Source organism: Heloderma suspectum, chromosome 4, assembly GCF_057233095.1.
Source record: "Heloderma suspectum isolate Gila_16-S chromosome 4, 16-S_ref, whole genome shotgun sequence".
NCBI lineage: Eukaryota > Metazoa > Chordata > Lepidosauria > Squamata > Helodermatidae > Heloderma > Heloderma suspectum.
Genome location: NC_139461.1, coordinates 77,708,853 through 77,730,331, shown reverse-complemented (window position 1 = coordinate 77,730,331; position 21,479 = coordinate 77,708,853). Strand labels below are relative to the sequence as shown.

At 42.5% G+C, this 21,479-nt stretch overlaps 1 protein-coding gene across 2 annotated transcripts in view; it reads right to left on the bottom strand.

Annotated features, from left to right (window-relative positions):
• Positions 1-21,479, bottom strand: part of ZNF521 (zinc finger protein 521) — a 409,617-nt gene that overhangs the window by 241,547 nt on the left and 146,591 nt on the right. For both annotated transcript variants that reach the window (XM_084849674.1, XM_084849673.1), the window contains exon 5: positions 11,337-14,692. In XM_084849674.1, the coding sequence (XP_084705800.1) occupies positions 11,337-14,692 (3,356 nt within the window). The remainder of the gene's footprint in view (positions 1-11,336; positions 14,693-21,479) is intronic.

Genomic DNA, 21,479 nt, shown 5'->3' with positions numbered 1-21,479 from the left:
TCTAATGCACTTAAGTTACAGGAGGATAGATTTTGATTAAACATTAGGTGAAACTTCTTAACAGTAGGAGCAGTTTGACAATGGAACTGATTACTGTGGAGGGGGGCTCTCCCTTACTGGAGGTCTTCAAGCCGATGCTGGACAGCCATCTGTTGGGGATGCCCTAGGTATGGATTTCCTGCGTCAAGCAGGGGGTTGTACAAGGCTCCCTCCAACTCTATGGCAATACGTCAGCATTTAACCTAGCTTACTATTGTCTTTCAGGCAAGGTGCTGTTTTTCTTAACAGCTTGGGCACAACATACCTAATATCTACGTTGGATCATAGTCTCACAGATCATATGGACTAAGCATATCACCTAAGACATGGGATCTAACTTTAAGTACAACATGGGACCTACTTTTATTTTTTTTCCCCATATATGCATTTCTTTGGCAAAGCTCAGTGGTCAGGGGACAAGCCAAAGAAAATACTCGATTCACAAGATGTACTGTTATTGCAGATGCCTACAACTTTCCTACCACTAATGAATGCCATCCACTCATCATATTAGTAGAGATGGTGGAAGTCTTAGATCAGCCTTCCCCAAATTGACATTCTACAGTTGCTTTGGACTACAACTCCCAGCATTTCTGACCACTGATCATGCTGGTTGGGGCTGATGGGAATCGAAGTCCAAAACATCTGGAGGGCACCAGGTTGGGAAGGCTGAATTACACCTGTGCGCATTCCAATATGAACAACTTGATCCATACCTCTTGGACTAATGTGACAGTTGGACCTTCACTATCTGCTGGATTTCATACTTCTCTAGACGTTGTGTCACAGTTCTTGGTGATTTAAAGTCAAAATATATTTTAAAATGTGTATTTTGAGAGGTAATACATGTACAAACCGGTACTTTGAAAGAGAATATTTTTAAAATACATATTTTAAATATTTTTAAAATACATATTTAAATGCCAATTTTCATGTAAGTGAAAATGAATTGCAGATAAATGGAGAAATGGGGTGGGATGGATTTAGGGGTGAACATATGTGAAAATGACACAGACTGGAGCTATTTGCTATTTCTAATATCAGGCCACCATGGATCTATCTTATGTAATCCAGACTAGAATGTGTTGGAAGCACAAAGCAAGGACTAAATGCTGTGCAGACAAATAACTGAAGCAGGTGACCCCAGGCACAGACTACATACATGTTAAGCTACGTATACAGCACACATCTATGCAGCATATTATTAACGAATGAAGGATTTTGAAAACAATTAAGAAACCATTCACCCATTTTACCGACTGAAAACACTGAGGTCTGGTCTACACATGCAGCAGAATGAAGTGGAAATACAGTGGTAGAGTTCTGAGATAGTAGCCTAGCCTGTACCACTTCAGACTGTAGGTGGAGACTGCATTTTTGAATCCTCCTTTGCATAGAAATTCCAAGCAAGTTGCAAAATCAGCACAACAAGGAGTGGTTTGCTTAGAATATTTCTCTATAATGTGCTAGCTTTCTACTTACACAGTTTTGTTTTATTCAATGGAGCATTAAAAAAAAAAAAAAGACAACTCCTTCAGCCTGAAGTAGTGAGCTACCACCTCATTCTGCTGCACATGTAGACACAGCCTAAGATTAGTGCCAAAGAAAATAAGTGAATCTATGGCAGAGAGCTAAAACAAATGTGGAAAAGATCACTCGATAGGGTGGGAAAAGCCACAGACTACAGGTCAAGACACACATGTGCAACATTTATCGTCAGGGAATTAAGCATGTAGGAAGCTTTCTAGATATAAAACATTAACCCATTTTACATATAAAGAGAACACAGGCAGTGCAGTAAATCCATGACACAGCATTCAAGCACAACAAAGCAAAACCATGCCAGTGGAAGACACACAGACAGACACAGTCAGAACAGAAATACAAAACAGAGAGGGAACAACACACACAAGGCAGGGCAAGAATGTTCAGAAAGATGTTCTTACTGCCTAAGCCTGCTTAGAAGAGGCAGTGGCCCAGTTGCACATAATGAGAAGCCACTGTGGGTGAATTTTCCCATGGGGCTTCTTGTTGCAGTGGCAGCCACCATTTTCAGTATTTGGGGTGTGGCGGGAACACATTGTAGCTTCTCATTATGTGCAAACCTAGCAAGGGTGGGTTGCTGGGGTGGTTGACAAGCCACCTGCAACCCTCAAACAGCCCATGGATTTTATGTCGCTTGTCAACCACCCCACTGACTCACCCTTCGTACGTAACGAGAAGCCATGGTGGCAGGGGCTTGGATTGCCAAAGTGGCACCTGCAGGTGCAGCAAACTACCATGAATAATAACCCATGGTGGGTTGCGATGATCCTGCAAACCAGGCCTTTGTCTCCTAGGATGGCTGGAGGCCCAACACCTTAATTCCCCACCTGGGAGATGGGAGAAAAGATCGGAACACGCCAGTGAGAACATGGATCCCTGCTCTCACTGACACATTCAGGTCTCCATCACTCTATCTGCAAGCTGGCTCCTTGACAAATCTGTCTGGTTTCTAAGTTTTGTAAAAACATTAAAAAAAAATTGTGCTCCTGACTATAACAAATGTAGGGTGCTGAAGTATGTATGTTATGATCCTTTGTACCTGTGTTATTCATTTACTATTCTTTCTGCAGCTGCTATGTTAATAACATACGCATTATAAGACAATGAGGTAGCAAGCGAGCAAGCAAGCACTCTTTCCACCCACAATCAGCAACAGCTGTGCCCAATAAAAGTAACAGTTTGCAAGTGTTCACTGGAGAATACTCCTTCAACACTTAAGCCTATTGCAAACTAAAAGCTCTTAGGATTCCAAGGCAACATGTAGGGCTCTTTAAAAAGTTATATCTGCATCACCTTAAAAACAATATTTCCATTTCACCGTTGAAAACAATGTCATTTCCTTTTGATAAATAAGGCTAATTTTATTCCAGTGCTGCCTTTAAGGATCCCCATGTATTTTACTCTCAGTCTTAACCAGAGTGTTGCTACTATAGTGTTAGTCACTCAGTATCTGAATAGAAAAACACAACACCCAACTGTAAGCAGTAATAAATACATCGCAAAACCTTTTTTTATATAAGAAGAGCAACAGTCAAGGTAGGTAAGAACGTCTGCAGTCTGCTCATGCAATTACAGCGGAACAATAAAAAAGAAGTGAGGCTCCATATGACCAGAAATGGCTTTTTGTACTGTTCAAAGAGCAGGGTCAGAGGAGTAGCCATACATGGTAACTGGAAAACGGAGCCATTTTTTGACTTACGTTAGGAGGTTTTCATCAACAGAAGTGTAACAATGTTTTAAATGTAAAAGATGTTACAAGATTTAGACCAGTGCAGAAGCAGGTTTGTTTTTATATTATTAATTAAATCATATGCCAAGTCTTTTTAGAATTGTATCACTCCCATTCTTGCTTGTGGCAAGCACAGGGCCTGGGCTTCTCTGGACATCCACTTTTATACACAATGAGCAAAGTGATGGTGGGTGTGCTTTTTATTATAGTTATTTTTCTAAGACTTTATTAACAATCTCAGCAGTTCCAAAGAACACCAAGAGTCATCTATATCAACTACTAGCTGGGATTTCTGGACCTAAGCAACGCTTAACAGGTTGTTGTTGTTGTTGTTGTTCAGTCGTGTCCGACTCTTCGTGACCCCATGGACCATAGCACGCCAGGCCTTCCTGTCCTCCGCTCTCTCCCGGAGCGTGCTCAAGTTCATATTCATTGCATCCGTGATGCTATCTAGCCATCTCATCCTCTGCCGTCCCCTTCTCCTTTTGCCTTCAGTCTTTCCCAGCATCAGGGTCTTTTCCAGAGAGTTTTCTCTTCGCATTAGGTGGCCAAAATATTTGAGCTTCAGCTTCAGTATCTGTCCTTCCAATGAGCACTCAGGGTTCATTTCCTTTAGGATTGACTGATCTGACCTCCTTGCAGTCCAGGGGACTCGTAAGAGTCTTCTCCGGCACCATAGTTCGAAAGCATCAATTCTTCGGCGCTCAGCCTTCCTTATAGTCCAGCTCTCATAGCCATACGTTACTACTGGGAAAACCATAGCTTTGATTATACGGACCTTTGTCGGCAAGGTGATGTCTCTGCTTCTTACTATGTGGTCTAGGTTTACCATAGCTTTTCTCCCAAGGAGCAAGTGTCTTTTAATTTCATGGCTACAGTCACCGTCTGCGGTGATCTTGGAGCCCAAGAAAATAAAATCTGTCACTGCTTCCATTTCTTCCCCTTCCATATGCCAGGAAGTAATGGGGCCAGATGCCATGATCTTCGTTTTTTGAATGTTGAGTTTCAAACCAGCTTTTGCACTCTCCTCTTTCACCCTCAACAAGATGCTCTTGAGATCCTCTTCGCTTTCTGCCATTACGGTGGTATTGTCTGCATATCTGAGGTGGTTGATAATTCCCCGACAATCTTAATTCCGACCTGTGATTCATCCAACCCGGCGTTTCTCATGATATACTCTGCATATAAGTTAAATAAGCAGGGCGACAATATGCAGTCTTGTCGTACTCCTTTCCCAATTTTGAACCAATCGGCTGTTCCATGTCCGGTTCTTACTGTTGCTTCTTGACCCTCGTACAGGTTTCTCAGGAGACAGGTAAGGTGGTCTGGTACTCCCATCTCTTGAAGAATTTGCCAGAGTTTGTTGCGATCCACACAATCAAAGGCTTTAGCGTAGTCAATGAAGCAGAAAGAGACGTTTTTCTGGAATTCTCTTGCTTTCTCCATGATCCAGCGAAAGTTGGCGATTTGATCTCTAGTTCCTCTGCCTCTTCGAAACCCAGCTTGTACTTCCAGTAGTTCTCGGTTCACATGCTGCTGAAGCCTAGCTTGTAGGATTTTGAGCATCACCTTGCTGGCATGTGAAATGAGCGCAATTGTACGGTAGTTTGAACACTCTTTGGTGTTGCCCTTCTTTGGAATTGGAATGTAAACTGACCTTTTCCAGTCTTGCGGCCACTGTTGAGTGTTCCAAATTTGTTGGCATATTGAGTGCAGCACTTTAACAGCATCATCTTTTAGGATTTTAAATAGTTCAGTTGGAATACTGTCATCTCCGCTAGCTTTGTTGTTACTAATGCTTGCTAAGGCCCACTTGACTTCACTCTCGAGGATGTCCAGCTCAAGTTCAGTGACCGCACTATCATGGCTATCAGGGACATTCAGATCTTTCCTGTATAGTTCTTCTGTGTATTCTTTCCACCTCTTCTTAATTTCATCTGCTTCTGTTAGGTCCCTGCCTTCTTTGTCCTTTATCATGCCCGTCTTTGCACAAAACGTTCCCTTGATATCTCCGATTTTCTTGAAGAGATCTCTAGTCTTTCCCATTCTGTTGTTTTCCTCGATGTCTTTGCATTGTTCATTTAAAAAGGCCTTCTTGTCTCTCCTTGCTATTCTCTGGAACTCTGCATTCAGTTGGATAGATCTTCCCCTTTCTCCCTTGCTTTTCGCTTCCATTCTTTCCTCAGCTACTTGTAAAGCCTCATCAGACAGCCACTTTGCTTTCTTGCATTTCTTTTTCTTTGGGATGGATTGAGTTGCTGCCTCCTGAACAACGTTACGGACCTCCGTCCATAGTCCCTCAGGCACTCTGTCTATCAGGTCTAATCCCTTAAATCTATTTGTCACCTCCACTGTATATTCATAAGGGATATGATTTAGGTCATACCTGAATGGTTTAGTGGTTTTCCCTACGTTCTTCAATTTAAGCCGAAATTTTGCAGCAAGAAGCTCATGATCTGAGCCACAGTCAGCTCCAGGTCTTGTTTTGACTGACTGTATAGAGCTTCTCCATCTTTGGCTGCAAAGGACATAATCAATCTGATTTCGATATTGGCCATCTGGTGATGTCCATGTGTAGAGTCGCCTCTTGTGCTGTTGGAAAAGAGTGTTTGCTATGATCAGCGTGTTCTCTTGGCAAAACTCTATTAGCCTTTGTCCTGCTTCATTTTGTACACCAAGGCCATGCTTGCCTGTTATCCCGGTGATTTCTTGACTTCCTACTTTAGCATTCCAATCCCCTATGATGAAAAGGACATCTTTTGTTGGTGTTAGTTCTAGAAGATGTTGTAGGTCTTCACAGAACCGATCAACCTCAGCTTCTTCGGCATCAGTGGTTGGGGCATAGACTTGAATTACTGTGATGTTGAATGGTTTGCCTTGGATTCATACTGAGATCATTCTATCGTTTTTAAGATTGTACCCCAGTACTGCTTTTCCCACCCTTTTGTTGACTATGAGTGCTTCTCCATTTCTTCTAAGGGATTCTTGCCCACAGTAGTAGATATGATGGTCACCTGAAGTAAATTCGCCCATGCTTGTCCATTTTAGTTCGCTGATTCCCAAGATGTCGATGTTCAATCTTGCCATCTCATGTTTGACCACCTCCAGCTTACCTTGATTCATTGATCTTACATTCCAGGTTCCTAAACAATATTGTTCTTTACAGCATCGGATTTTCTTTTCACCACCAGACACATCCACAGCTGAGTGTCCTTTCGGCTTTGGCCCAGCCGCTTCACTCTTTCTGGCGCTACTTGGAAATACCCTCTGCTCTTCCCCAGTAGTATATTGGATACCTTCCGACCTGAGGGGCTCATCTTCCGGCGTCATATCTTTTAGCCTTGTGATACGTTCCATGGGGTTTTCTTGGCAAGAATACTGGCGTGGGTTGCCATTTCCTTCTCCAGTGGACCACATTTTGTCAGAACTCTCCACCATGACCTGTCCATCTTGGGTGGCCCTGCACAGCATAGCTTATGGCTTCACTGAGTTACGCAAGCCCCTTCGCCACAACAAGGCAGTGATCCATGAAGGGGCTTAACAGGTTAAAAAAAAAAAGGTAAAGGTGTCCCCAACCAGTCATGTCCGACTCTAGGGTGCGGTGCTCATCCCCGTTTCTAAGCCGAAGAGCCAGCGCTGTCCGAAGACGCTTCCGTGGTCATGTGGCCGGCATGACTGAACACCCAGGTGCACGGAACGCTGTTACCTTTCCCGCCGAGGCGGTACCTATTTATCTACTTGCAATTTCTTGCTTTCGAACTGCTAGGTTGGCAGGAGCTGGGACTGAAGATGGGAGCTCACTCCGTCACGCGGCACTCGGGTCTCGAACTGCTGTCCTGCCGACCTTCCGGTCTGCAGTTCAGCATCTTAACCACTAAGCTACCGCGGCCCACAGGGCTAAAACAGGCATTACTTTAAATGTGTGTTTAGCAGCTATGTCTTTTCTCTCTCTTCATTTTCACTCTAGAGGGGGCGGTGGCTGATCTGGATCTTAAAGCCCCCCCCCCCCACCCCTGTTTGGCCCTTGATCCAGATTGGGCCCACTCTAAATTCAATGAAAAAAGACATAGCTGCTACAACACATTTAAAGTAATGTCTGTTTTGGCCCACAGGCTCCTTGAGAAAGAAAAGAAAAACCTGTCAGAGATAGTGATTCTAAAATTTCAATTAGCTTACTCCTAATTACTTAGGAACCTCCCCGGTCCTCCTAATATCCCTCTAAATCTGCACTGCAGCAACTGTGCTCTTGTGTCTGTATCCCTGGTTGTTGTCCTTTCAGGCAGCCATTAGGATTCTTAAAGAGTCCTATCCTGTCCCTGTCAACCCCGTTCTACTCTAGACCAGCATTCCCGAACCGGGTGCCCTCCAGATGTTTTGGACCAACTCCCATCAGCCTCAGTCAGCATGGCTAATGGTGAGGAATCCTGGGAGTTGTAGTCCAAAACATCTGGAGGGCATCAGGTTGGGGAAGGCTGCTCTAGACTATCTATGCATGTTGAAATCATTGCTTTCCTATACGTCAACCATTCTGCATCGTATAATTTTTTCCTTGACTCTTTCGTTTACGGGTACTCTGTTTAAAATGTGATGACCAAAGGTGGATGTGATATTTCAGCTGAGCCTTAACCAGTGCCAAGTGGAGCAATAGCACTAAATCCTATGACATGCATTCAGTGTTTCTGTTAATGCAGTCCAATGTGTTATTAGGCTCTTTGCCTAATACTTTACATATGCAATAGAGCTGAAGTTCTAGATGACTTATGTGGACTCTGTAACAAACGTATTTTTTTTCCTGAGAAGAAAATATGAAATCACCACTACTGAATATTTCCTCTCTTCCCTGTAATCCTCTTCCACAGGCTCTTAAAAAGTACAAATTGCCATTTCTGGATCAGGTTCTGGCAGCCTCAAGGTTCTTGATACTCAAAATTGCCTAATTTTGGCATACTCAGGTGTGTTTTCAATAGGACTGGGGAAAGCAAAGACTTTTCTAAACCTTAGAATATACTGTCTACTGGAGGAACCATTGGAGAAAGGACAATAAAGCTAACACAGCACAAATCAGCATATCATATATTATTGCTTCTATGGTTATCAATTTTTGTGATGGAACCAGAGGGAGACATTACTTTTCTATTGCCTTCATTTGGAGACAGACTCATTCAATAAACTTGTTATGGGATTGCTACAGTATTTGCTTATCCCAGCAAGTGTTAACACAAATGCTGATAGGAAGCAGTGGCAGGAAAATCAACCAAACTGGGATGCCCCACATGCCCCAGTTATTTGCAACCTGCAAAAGGAGGGTACATGTTAGTTTTGCCCACGTCCAACCCAACAAGTTCATTCAAAAAGCAAACATTTCCATTTTTAATTTGCAGACCCCTTTGATGTCTTAGGGACCTATTGTTGTTGTTGTTGTTCAGTCGTGTCCGACTCTTCGTGACCCCATGGACCATAGCACGCCAGGCCTTCCTGTCCTCCGCTCTCTCCCGGAGTGTGCTCAAGTTCATATTCATTGCATCGGTGATGCTATCTAGCCATCTCATCCTCCTAAACAATATTGTTCTTTACAGCATCGGATTTTCTTTTCACCACCAGACACATCCACAGCTGAGTGTCCTTTCGGCTTTGGCCCAGCCGCTTCACTCTTTCTGGCGCTACTTGGAAATACCCTCTGCTCTTCCCCAGTAGTATATTGGACACCTTCTGACCTGAGGGGCTCATCTTCTGGCGTCATCTCTTTTAGCCTTGTGATACGTTCCATGGGGTTTTCTTGGCAAGAATACTGGAGTGGGTTGCCATTTCCTTCTCCAGTGGACCACATTTTGTCAGAACTCTCTGCCATGACCTGTCCATCTTGGGTGGCCCTGCACGGCATAGCTTATGGCTTCAGTGAGTTACGCAAGCCCCTTCACCACAACAAGGCAGTGATCCATGAAGGGGTAGGGACCTATTACCCAAGCCTTAAGGCGAGAAAGAAGGGAATCTATTACTCTTTCATTGATTCATGTTTCATGCCTTCTACTACTTTTTTTTTACTGTCCTGTGTAGCTGGCCTTAGTGACAACTTGATGTGCATACATTAGCAGGCACTGATGTTTATCTCCATGGCATGAAACACTTAACCTACTGGTTTCTGTAGATAATGTTGCATTGTTAAAGAATCAAGAACGAAGTAGGTCATTTTTTTCCTAATCAGTTGGTAATCCCACACTGTACCCCTTCCAAAGGAGTTGGTATCCTACAAGCACTATGGAATACAGGATGTTCACAAGATGGTAGAATAGAGATTTATTTATTTTGGGTAATCAAGGAGGACAGAGAGAGTAAAACAGAACATTTTCCCCACCTTTCCTTCTTGGTTTCTTTCTTTCATGAATTTTTATCCCATCTTTCCACTAAAAAAAAAAATAGTAGTTACGGAGGCACTCTTTTCCACAGAGTGTTTATATAGCCTAGTACAGAATCTCAACTCATTCTCATGTCTGTGAGAGCATCTAGTATAATTCATCAGTGGTAAAAAAAAAAAAAAATCCCCCCCAAAATCCCAGGGATCAATAGATTACTGTAAGGATTACAGGCCTTTTCTGTGGTGGCCCCCACTCTGTGGAACTCCCTCCCTAGGGAACTCCGCTATGCCCCCTCTTTAATGAGCTTCTGCTGTGCATTAAAAACGTGGTTGTTCAGGCAGGCATTTGGGGTGGGTTAGGGTATTTTAGAAAACGTTTTTATTGTAGAATTTTATTGTTTTAAACTGTTTTATTATATTCTGTACATCGCCCAAAGTGGCTGGGTGACCAGCCAGATGTGCGATTAATAAATTTAATAAATAATAATAATAATAATAATGATGATGATGTTAAACACACTTTAGAAAGCAGAAATGACACTACCCTTTTTCTTTTTCTTTAAACTAAGCTGATGATGTAGATAGACCAAGCACGGACACCGCATGGCTAGCAGATGTATCTGGCCTGCCATGGCTTTCCCCGGGCCATGATTGCTACTTAGTTTCCCCAAAGTCACCATCTTCCAGGCTCTCGGCAGGATATGTACACATGGTGGAGTGAGGTGGGGAATAGCGGAGCAAGACTTAAAGTGACTGGATATGGTCCATGGGCCATATGTTTCCTGCCCCTTGTGTAAACAAAAGGGAAGTTAAGGGCTAAATAATGTACATTTAAGTGTGCTTGGGAATGCCCCCTTTGGCAATTCTAATTCGGGTTAGTGATTATGATAATAGAACAAGGCCATAGCATTTATTGCAAATTAATTAATCTGGAATAAGAGTGTGATCTTGTTAAAGCCCCATGGGACACTCACATTTGTACAATTTTATGTTACAGATTATTCTGCAAGAAATGTTAATCATCCAATGCCTAGCATGATATTCTGTTTTATAAAAAAGCACATACAAATACTACACACACAGAGACTGAATTGCAATGAAAAGACTAATTTGCCCTTTAGCAAAAGTAGGTGTTACACTGTGGCGTTTCTTTTTAATCAAAGTAGAGCAAGACAGGGAAAAATTAATGTCAACAACATAATTTACAAAAATAGCCCTCCTGCTCTGTTGCTCACAAATATTTTCAAAAAACAGCGCTCTGCATGCCAATGCTTTGGCTTGATGTAGTTTACTTTTATGTCATTAACACTCCGTGCCGTAAGCATAACTCAGAACAAGGGATTCCAACTCAAAATGAACCTCAGCTAAGATTCCAGCTCTCAGTTGTGCTGGCATGAAGATTATTCTCTTCAGTGATAAAGAAGACAATATCCTAGGGAGACTGGAATTAGTCCTACTCTGTACCACTCAAGCCAAAACACAAGGCTTATCAAGAAGCAAGTAATTGCTAGCTAGCTAATGGCTATGGGAGATATACCACACATTCAGACTAAGCATATCCTGGCAGATAACTAGCAAAAAATGTTTAAAAAATGGTAAGATGCAGTTTTTTTATCAAAGGTTTGCTGTTTGGTTTTATGTTTTAAGCAAAAGAAAAAAAAAGCAAATTACCTCCTCAGATTGCGATGGACTGATTCTGGGCATTGGCGATACCTGTGGTGTTTTCAGATGTGTACTATTGCTGTCTGGAATGAGCTCTCTATGGACTGACTGGATGTGGTTCTGAAGTTCACTTTCTGATTCAAATTTAACATTGCAACTCGAACAGCGAGTCTTCAGCCCGCCTGCTTTGCTTTTGTTCTCAGTGGAACTCAAGTTCTCATTCTGGCCCATGCCTTGTCTATTACTGCTTGAAGGGATGTTGACACTTGGACTACCACTTTTGCTGAGATTAACACAGGCAGCGCACAGACCGTATGGTAAGCCATTGATGTCGAGTTTCACCAAGTCTTGTTTTGAACGAAATTCCTTCAGGCAAGAAGCACATTTGTACAGTTTCTGAAGATGCTGCACTCGCCCTGTAGTTTGCACCGCAGAACTGTTGCCTGTCTTTTGCATGTGGAATGTCCCGTGGATCTTCAGCTCCAAAGTTGAAGTCACTGTTTGCATGCATACCACACAACGGAATCCTGTTAAGGAGTTTCGCAAATCAGGGTGCATCTGACAATGCTCTAAAAAATCTTCCTCGCTCTGGAGAGGCATTTTGCAAATTCTGCAGTTCCCTGTATCTAGGCTCTTACTATGTGTGACTTTATGTTCCGTGAGAGTCAGAAGAGATGGAAATCTCTCACCACATATAGGGCACATGTAGTGTTTCACCGGACCCAAGTGAGTCTGCATGTGTTCGCGGAGTCCGTTTTCTGAGAAGAACGTCCGAGAGCACACATTACACTTGTAGTTCCCTTTAATGAGCTCTGCCTTTTTCTTAACAATGGCACTTTCCCCAGGTCGGATGTTGTGATCCCGCAGCTGGTGGTTTTGCAGAAGTGACTCCATTGTATAGGCCGCCCCACAAATATCGCAACCATACATAGGCTCAGATGTATCAACATCTTCTTCACTGCCATCATGGCTATTGTGTGATTCCTGGCTGTTTGTCAGCAAGGTCTGAAGTTCTGCTTCTTCTTTCTGAACTGGCTCAGATGCTCCATTGGTTCCACAATTAGGAGCTTTTGTTTCAAAAACACAATGCTTTTCCCGCAGGTGTTTTTCCAGCAATATGATAGCATGAAATGCTTTGCTGCAGAACTTACAATTGTATTTTTTGCTGTGCGTTGTAATGTGGCACTGGAGCTCCACCTCGGTACCAAATGACTCACCACAAAAGATACACTTGTGCACTTTTCCTTGGTTCTCTAGATGATTGTGTTTAACGTGGAGCTGCAAGTCTGTTTCGTTTCGGAAATCCCAGTTACACGATGTGCACCTGTACACCTTCTTCTCATTGCTGTGCTTCACAGCCAGGTGAAGCTGAATGGAGACTTTCGAATCAAACACCTCTTGGCACAAAGTGCAACGGAAAAACACAAAGGTGTGCATGTCAAGCAGGTGTTTCTGCAAATCATCCACTGAAGTAAACTGTTTATCACAACTTTCACAGATGTAGTAAGTGGAGGTTATCATGAAATGGATGGTCACATGCTTGAGCAGGGACTCTTGGTTTGGAAACTCCTTGTTGCACTGAGGACAGGTCAGTTTCGGTAGAACAGTGTCAAGATGTGTTTTTAAATGAGTCTGAAAACCATCCAGGGAAGTGTATTTAGCACCACATTGATTGCAAATGTATTCACCAGCAGGGCGTGGAGGGGCACCCCCTACAGCCTGCATCATCTTTAATGAAGTCTGTTCTATAGTCACTGGAGATAAGGGGCTCATGGCTCTAGACTTCTTTCCATTATGGATGTAGTTTAGCGCTAACGGAATGTTCTTATGGTTCTCCTTTATATGCTTATTCAGTTTAAGAACACTATTAAATATTGGAGAATTGGTACAATAAGAACAAGAATATACTTCCACAACTGGGTCCTTGGGGGTACCTAGTACAGGAGAACCAAAACGGGAACTGCTGAGATCACAATGGACTTGTCTGATATGCTCTTCCAAAGAAGAATCAGTAAGAAACCCCATGTAACAATGAGGACAAAAGAATGCATTACTGTCCTTAGCAGCTGGATTTGCAAATCCATGAGTACATCGAATATGTTCCTGAAGAGTGTTGAGGTCATTGAAAACTTCTGAGCAGAAGTTACACTGGTAGATCATAGCAGGCATGGTAGAAACAATCAGCGCAGGATCGGGGGCTTCGTGTATTTGCTTAAGATGCTCGTTCAGATTATAAAGAGAAGGTAACACTTCTAAACAATACTGACAAATATGGGCTTGTTCAGGTTTATCTAAATGCATAGTTTTCAGGTGTATCTGCAATACTGCAAGGCTTGAAAATAACTGCTTGTTGCAATAAATGCAGCTGTAGGTAACCTTGGCTTGCTTGCTTGAGGGCCCAGTGATATCCGCCACTTGCTGGGCTGCCCGTTTTCTTCCACGGCCTTTTGTTATCGGGGGAGCTGTTTCTACCATAGTTGAACTGTCCACTGAGAGGTTTGAATCTGGTGTGGTGCTAGACACTGAGGTGTAGCCAACAGTTACTAAAGAGGGACTGTTGCTGTGGTTGCACGATTCTGGTTGCTGGTGACTATCCATGTGGCTATAGAGCTCTTCAACAGTATGAAAGTTCTCTGAGCAAATACTGCACATGTGTTTCTTTTCCACTCCATTATGAGCCTGCTCCATGTGGTTCACAAGCGAACTCTCCTCTACAAAGAGTTCGTGGCAGTAAACACACTGAAGAGCAGCTCGGTCTTCATTCGGGGAACACTCTGGGTGGCATTCTGCTATGTGTTTCTGAAGATCTTCAGGGAAGTCAAAGCCTTCTTCGCACTGACTGCATTTCTGAGTGTCCTTCATTTTCCACTCCTCCATCCGGGAGGCAGACTGAGAACCATCTTTGTTCCTCTCATGTACTTGCATGTGTCCATGAAGTGAACTGGAGGAGAGGAATCCACGCCGGCAAATGGCACACTTATATGGCTTGTTAGAGGTATGAGTCTTCAAGTGAATTTTAAGGTGATCGCTTCTTGAAAATGCTGCGTCGCACTCGCTGCAGTGGTACTTCTTATCTCCCGTGTGGAGTTTGATGTGGCGATCTCGGCTCCGCTTGTGTTTGAAGAGACGGCTGCAATATGTGCATTTGAAAGGAAGCTTGTCACTGTGACTTTGCTCGTGGTGCTTTAAATAGCTGAGGCGGCTAAACGACTTGTCACAAAACTGGCATGGGTAGGGCAGTCCTGGGCCACCTTCTTCTTCACCGAAGTCACAACCATCTCCATGGCTCGGAGAAGTCTGATCTTTGCTGGAAGGTGAAGAAGCTGGCCATGAGCAAGAAGGGTCATCCTCAATGTCTACTCCATCTGAAAAAGGAGAGAAAGGGAAACAAATGTTTAAGGGCCTCCTGTTCAGATTGTACTTGACAGATACATATATACATTCTATCAAGAATAGACTCAAATACATATGCAGTTAAAACATGGATGTGCTACCTTTTTAGACCCACACTCATCATATTTTATACAATACTATTTTAAATCAGATTATAAAACAAGGCAAAGCTATGAAATAGGTCTGTTCCAACATTACCCTTTTATTACTTTTTATTATTCTTAGTTGCCCGCCATATATTATACATGGACAACTTTATTAAAATGCAGATTTTAATATCTTTAATGTTTCTTTTGTATCCACTGTAAAATGATTTGCATATTATGGGAACATCTGAAGGCTCAACTGAAAAAAGAAAGTATTAGAAAAGTATTGAAAAATTAAGAGTCACCTACATACTTAGTATTTAATAAAAAGGTAATTTAACTGTCTAACTTTTTTAAAAAATGACATTTGTCCGGAAAACAACATGGTTTGGTAGATTATTATGAATTTTCATGCTCAAATACAAGAATTAAAGAAGACACCATCAATAAAAGCATAATGGTAATGATGTCTTCAGTGCTGGAAAACAAGGATAGTTTCATCAATCATTCCCTCTAATACCAAACTCAGGTGGTCCAATGCCCATTAGTTTTGAAGTGAAATGAGGCCATCCAAAAATAAAGATACTGGGTGGACTACCTCAGCACACAGTACTATAAGTTCAAAGGAGATGTTGTTGGTCCCATATTGTCCAACAAGGGCCACTTCCAGGAGCTATGAAATGATGTTAAGGGGAAGGTTACGGGCATTAGTTGGTGGAGGGCTGGTGGTGAAGAAGAATGGCAGGGGAAGGGAATTTGTCTGCTTGAGCTCCTAACAGCTTACAGTACCCCAGAGGTGTTAGGGAGAGGGGACGGGTGTGCCATAAGGTTAAACAACTCTCCTCCCCACACTATATGGGGAACTTTCACCTTGCCCCGCTCCCTCTATGTAGCAATAAAATATTTAGGTATGAGGCAGCCATGTTCAAACCTGAACTTTTTATATATATATATATATATATATATATAGAGAGAGAGAGAGAGAGAGAGAGAGAGAGAGAGAGAGCAAGCGCACACTAGAAGGTTTCAGGAGTGTGAGGAAGTGCCCTTTCTTCTCTCCCCCACCCGCCATCCCACCTCTCCCTCCTGTGAGCCTAGAATAATACTACAGTGCTCCTTGTTCAAGGCTGGCTGGATCCCTGAACAGGAGTATTCCAGATAAGAGCTGCTGTACCCTGCAACCTTTTGTTGTGGGTCCCCATGTGTACTCAGGATAAATTAGTAACCAGAAACAGATTAATACATGAATCAGGGGTAGGTATTAGATTTACTGAGTCAGCCAGGGTTAAGTGAAAAGAGTAAACTTCACAAAAGCTAGATTCTAGCAGAGTATTTTGTTCTTTTAAAGTTCAAGAGGTTGCTCACCATTTCTTCCTCTTTGTAAAAAACCTTACTGGCTGAACTTCCTTAGTAAAACAGAGCCTGAACATTGAGGTGATCATAGACAAAGCAAGTTGTAAGAAAAAACTGGAAACAGGAACAAATGACAAATTATTATGGTAAAAGCTGAAAGATTTATGAGTAACAATGAAAAGACAAACACGAACATAAGCCAAATAGTAACCCAAACTACTGAGCTGCTATACTACCTCATTTGTGGGATTTGGGCTATAAAAATGTATGTAGATTTCCTTTTAGATGGACCACCTTGACCCAGTACACAAACCACTGAAAACAGAGAAATCTTAAAGTGATTTAGGGTGCAATCCTATGCATGTTTAGACAGAAAAAAAAGTCCTACATCTCCCAGCATTCCCCAACCTAAACATGCATAGGATTGCGCCCTCACAAAACAATCCTATTCTTGCGGGTGGGGAGATCGCATGGCAGAGCAACCACCACATCTACAGCCAGGCTGCTGTGGCTAAAGTGGCACGGGGCAAAAATGTTGATTGTCCTCCCTGCTGACCACAGGGCTGGCTTAGTTTCAGGCCAATTTTGTTGGTGTGTTGGGGGAATGAGGGGGCTTTGCATCCACGGCTGCCCCAACATGCCCCATTTTGTCCATCAGCAGCAGCGGAACACTGCTGGCAGGGCATCTACAGTGGTGGAGCTTTCTGCAAGGGTGCTGGGGACCTCCAGTAGTGCAAGTGTCGTCCTGCCAACAGACCTCCCTCTCCACCTATAGAGTAGCAATTACGCCACTCGCTATGGCTTCTCATCCTGCCACCTGGCAAATATACGCTTGCCCCCTTACTGCTGGCTTCAAAGAGAATTCAAAGTTAATTCAGAATACTTGTATTCTGATATATTAAAATGAATGATATTAAACCAGCATAAGTTTAAGTATTCTTGTTTATCTATTTTGGGAGAATGGACTGATAATTATTTAGAGCCCAATCCACCAGAAGGTTTTCTTCCACAAGCCCACTGAAATGAATGGAAGCTGTACAAGAGAACGACCCATTCATTCCAATGAGACTTCAACAGGAAAACATGCCAGAGTATTGACTCTTAATGAAATAGCAATGAAGCACCTGACAATGGAAGTAAAGAAAAATTATATATGTTTTAATTTTTGTAAGCCGCCTCATGTCCCAGTACTGGGAAAAAGGTGGGGTATAAATATAATAATAATAATAACAACAACAACAACAACAGTTTATTTTATTTGATAGGTAATATTGTCATAATTTTTCTTACAACAAAACGTCAGTTAGGATAAGCTGTTTTAAAAAAAGACTGAATAAGCCCCTGGGGAAAGTGTTTATTAAATGTGTGTTACAAAAAATATAGAATTCCTTAAACTCTACAGTCTCTAAAAAGCAAGTTATTGTACAACACGTAATGGCTAGAATTGCTTTACAGAAAAACATTCCAAGTCTGCTTTCTTTAAAGTAACAAGATTTTACTAGATTATGAACCTTTTGCTTATCCACAGGAAACAGATGAGGATTTGTCCCTTTCCTGCATCTCAAAACCGATAACAACACCATCTCACTATCAATGCCAGACAGCAACCATCTAACTCTGAGAAAACAACCAACACCATTCCTGGATCCTTGCCCATTGAAACAATGCTTTTAAGTGCAAGATTGTGTCCTCTTCTTTATTACTCCGAAAGAGAGGCTTTCCACAAATTATGCCTGATTCCTCAAACTGTTCCACTGTTCAAACTGTTCCATACACACACACACACACATTCAGTGGGGTTACCAGCTAGAGAGCTTAGGCAGCCTATCAATATGGGGTTTGAGGGGGTAGCATGGGAGGCAGATCTTCCTTAGGTTTTCCCTAATGAAACAAGGTTTTCTTTCAACTCTCAGGTGTTCTGTCAGAGAAGCATTTTTAAGGTCAAACTACACATTACGTTAAATACATAGCATGCAGCTGACCCTCTCTTTCTTACTTACTCTACAGCAAGCATGCAGTGCCCTCATCCATATCATGACTACCGCATGCAGGGAGAGGAGGTTTAACATACACACCCCACCCCACTTGCTTCCTGAAATTTGCCCTTCCCCAGAGGTTTTGTGGGCACCCAAAAAGCATGCTCACAAAAACATGATTGGTTCATGAGCTGAACAGGATGGTATCTGGCCATTCCTTCCAACTACAGGGTTTCCATAATGCCACCTCATTGTTAATGATGACTTGGCAACTTGAGACTATTCTAAGCCAAGAGGAAAGGAACATGGGCATGGTTCCATTAAACATGGGTTTAAAGAAGAAGAAAAAGCTTTCAATTGGCATTAAGAACTGATATAGGAGCTGAGAGATAAGGAGTGGGGAGGCAAAGTCACTGAGAGGTTTGAGGGAAAGGACAAGGTTTTTCACCTTAATTCAGGGCATCACAACCTCATGGAAAACAAATTGCCCTCTTTAAAACCCACAAAAATACAGAATATAAGGTTTGCCCCCTAATTTTAACAACATGGAGCCACATTTTCCCACAATTTAACATTTTCATCTGGGAAATCTTAATGTGCATACTATGTTTGCATTTGTTTATCATTCGTATTTTTGGGATTTTTGTAAACCACCTTGATTGATCCCAGAAAGGCAGTATAAAAATGCAATAAAAATAAATACATACATACATACGTTAGGTCTATATATGATGCACATGCACATACATGCACACACAGAGAGAGACACACACATTATATATGCAATTTATATCTATACTGTCCACACAGGTCCCTTGACAGAATTTTGGACCTCTGGAAATCCTACAGTCACCATCCCTTTGCTTCTCTCCTTTGTCCCACACCACCCTCACCCCTTGACAAGTTCTTCTCCTTTGGGCTGGCTCTTTAGGGGAAAGGGCCATCTTGAAATATTTCCTGCCTGCTGGATTATAGCTCCTCAGGGCATGAGCTGACAAGACGGAAAGGCTTCCCCTCCCTTCTGAAGTGCTCAGCCAGGAAGGGAGGAGAAAGCCTCCAGGCGCATGGCTGGGATCCTTGGAGAATCAAGTCCTGAGCATTCTTTCCAAGTCCCCTGCCCTTTCCATGACACTCCACCCAAAAAAAGCACACTCTTTCTCACTCATGTCTACTATCCTTAAAGTATAAGTGGCAGGAGGAAAAGGATTTCAAGTAAAAATAATTCATGCTCTGTGATGAGCACTGAATAACATCAAACAGCTGGGGCTTAAAATGGAACGGCTTCATTTTGTTGAGGTATAGGGGTATACTTTTTTTGTTTTAAACACCAAAAGCAAGACAAAATTTTAACAAATGCACATGCCTAGAGGCTTCTTAAAAACAATTTTTTCCCCTTTCCAAGCAAAAATGTGCAGTGGTGGAAATGTACCAGCCCCTTCCTCGTGATACTGCAAATTCCTGGTTTAAATGTTAAGAAACTAGTAAGTACATTTATTCCCCTTCATGGATCACTGCCTTGTTGTGGTGAAGGGGCTTGCGTAACTAAGTGAAGCCATAAGCTATGCCGTGCAGGGCCACCCAAGACGGACAGGTCATGGTGGAGAGTTCTGACAAAATGTGGTCCACTGGAGAAGGAAATGGCAACCCACGCCAGTATTCTTGCCAAGAAAACCCCATGGAACGTATCACAAGGCTAAAAGAGATGACGCCGGAAGATGAGCCCCTCAGGTCGGAAGGTGTCCAATATACTATGGGGGAAGAGCAGAGGGAATTTCCAAGTAATGCCAGAAAGAGTGAAGCGGCTGGGCCAAAGCCAAAAGGACACTCAGCTGTGGATGTGTCTGGTGGTGAAAAGAAAATCCGATTCTGTAAAGAACAATATTGGTTAGGAACCTGGAATGTAAGATCAATGAATCAAGGTAAGCTGGAGGTGGTCAAACAGGAGATGGCAAGATTGAACATCGACATCTTGGGAATCAGTGAACTAAAATGGACAAGCATGGGCGAATTTAATTCAGGTGACCATTCTATCTACTACTGTGGGCAAGAATCCCTTAGAAGAAATGGAGTAGCACTCATAGTCAATAAAAGGGTGGGAAAAGCAGTACTGGGGTACAATCTCAAAAACGACAGAATGATCTCAGTACGAATCCAAGGCAAACCATTCAACATCACAGTAATTCAAGGCTATGCCCCAACCACTGAGGCCGAAGAAGCTGAGGTTGATTGGTTCTATGAAGACCGACAACACCTTCTAGAACTAACACCAAAAAAAGATGTCCTTTTCATCATAGGGGACTGGAATGCTAAAGCAGGAAGTCAAGAAATCACCGGAATAACAGGCAAGCATGGCCTTGGTGTACAAAATGATGCAGGACAAAGGCTAATAGAATTTTGCCAAGAGAACACACTGATCATAGCAAACACTCTTTTCCAACAGCACAAGAGGCGACTCTACACATGGACATCACCAGATGGCCAATATCAAAATCAGATTGATTATATACTTCGCAGCCAAAGATGGAGAAGCTCTATACAGTCAGTCAAAACAAGACCTGGAGCTGACTGTGGCTCAGATCATGAGCTTCTTGCTGCAAAATTTCGGCTTAAATTGAAGAACGTAGGGAAAACCACTAAACCATTCAGGTATGACCTAAATCATATCCCTTATGAATATACAGTGGAGGTGACAAATAGATTTAAGGGATTAGACCTGATAGACAGAGTGCCTGAGGGACTATGGACGGAGGTCCGTAACGTTGTTCAGGAGGCAGCAACTCAATCCATCCCAAAGAAAAAGAAATGCAAGAAAGCAAAGTGGCTGTCTGATGAGGCTTTACAAGTAGCAGAGGAAAGAAGGGAAGCGAAAAGCAAGGGAGAAAGGGGAAGATCTATCCAACTGAATGCAGAGTTCCAGAGAATAGCAAGGAGAGACAAGAAGGCCTTCTTAAATGAACAATGCAAAGAAATCGAGGAAAACAATAGAATGGAAAAGACTAGAGATCTCTTCAAGAAAATCGGAGATATCAAGGGAACATTTTGTGCAAAGACAGGCGTGATAAAGGACAAAGAAGGCAGGGACCTAACAGAAGCAGATGAGATTAAGAAGAGGTGGAAAGAATACACAGAAGAACTATACAGGAAAGATCTTAATGTCCCTGATAGCCATGATAGTGCGGTCACTGAACTTGAGCTGGACATCCTCGAGAGTGAAGTCAAGTGGGCCTTAGCAAGCATTAGTAACAACAAAGCTAGCGGAGATGACAATATTCCAACTGAACTATTTAAAATCCTAAAAGATGATGCTGTTAAAGTGCTGCACTCAATATGCCAACACATTTGGA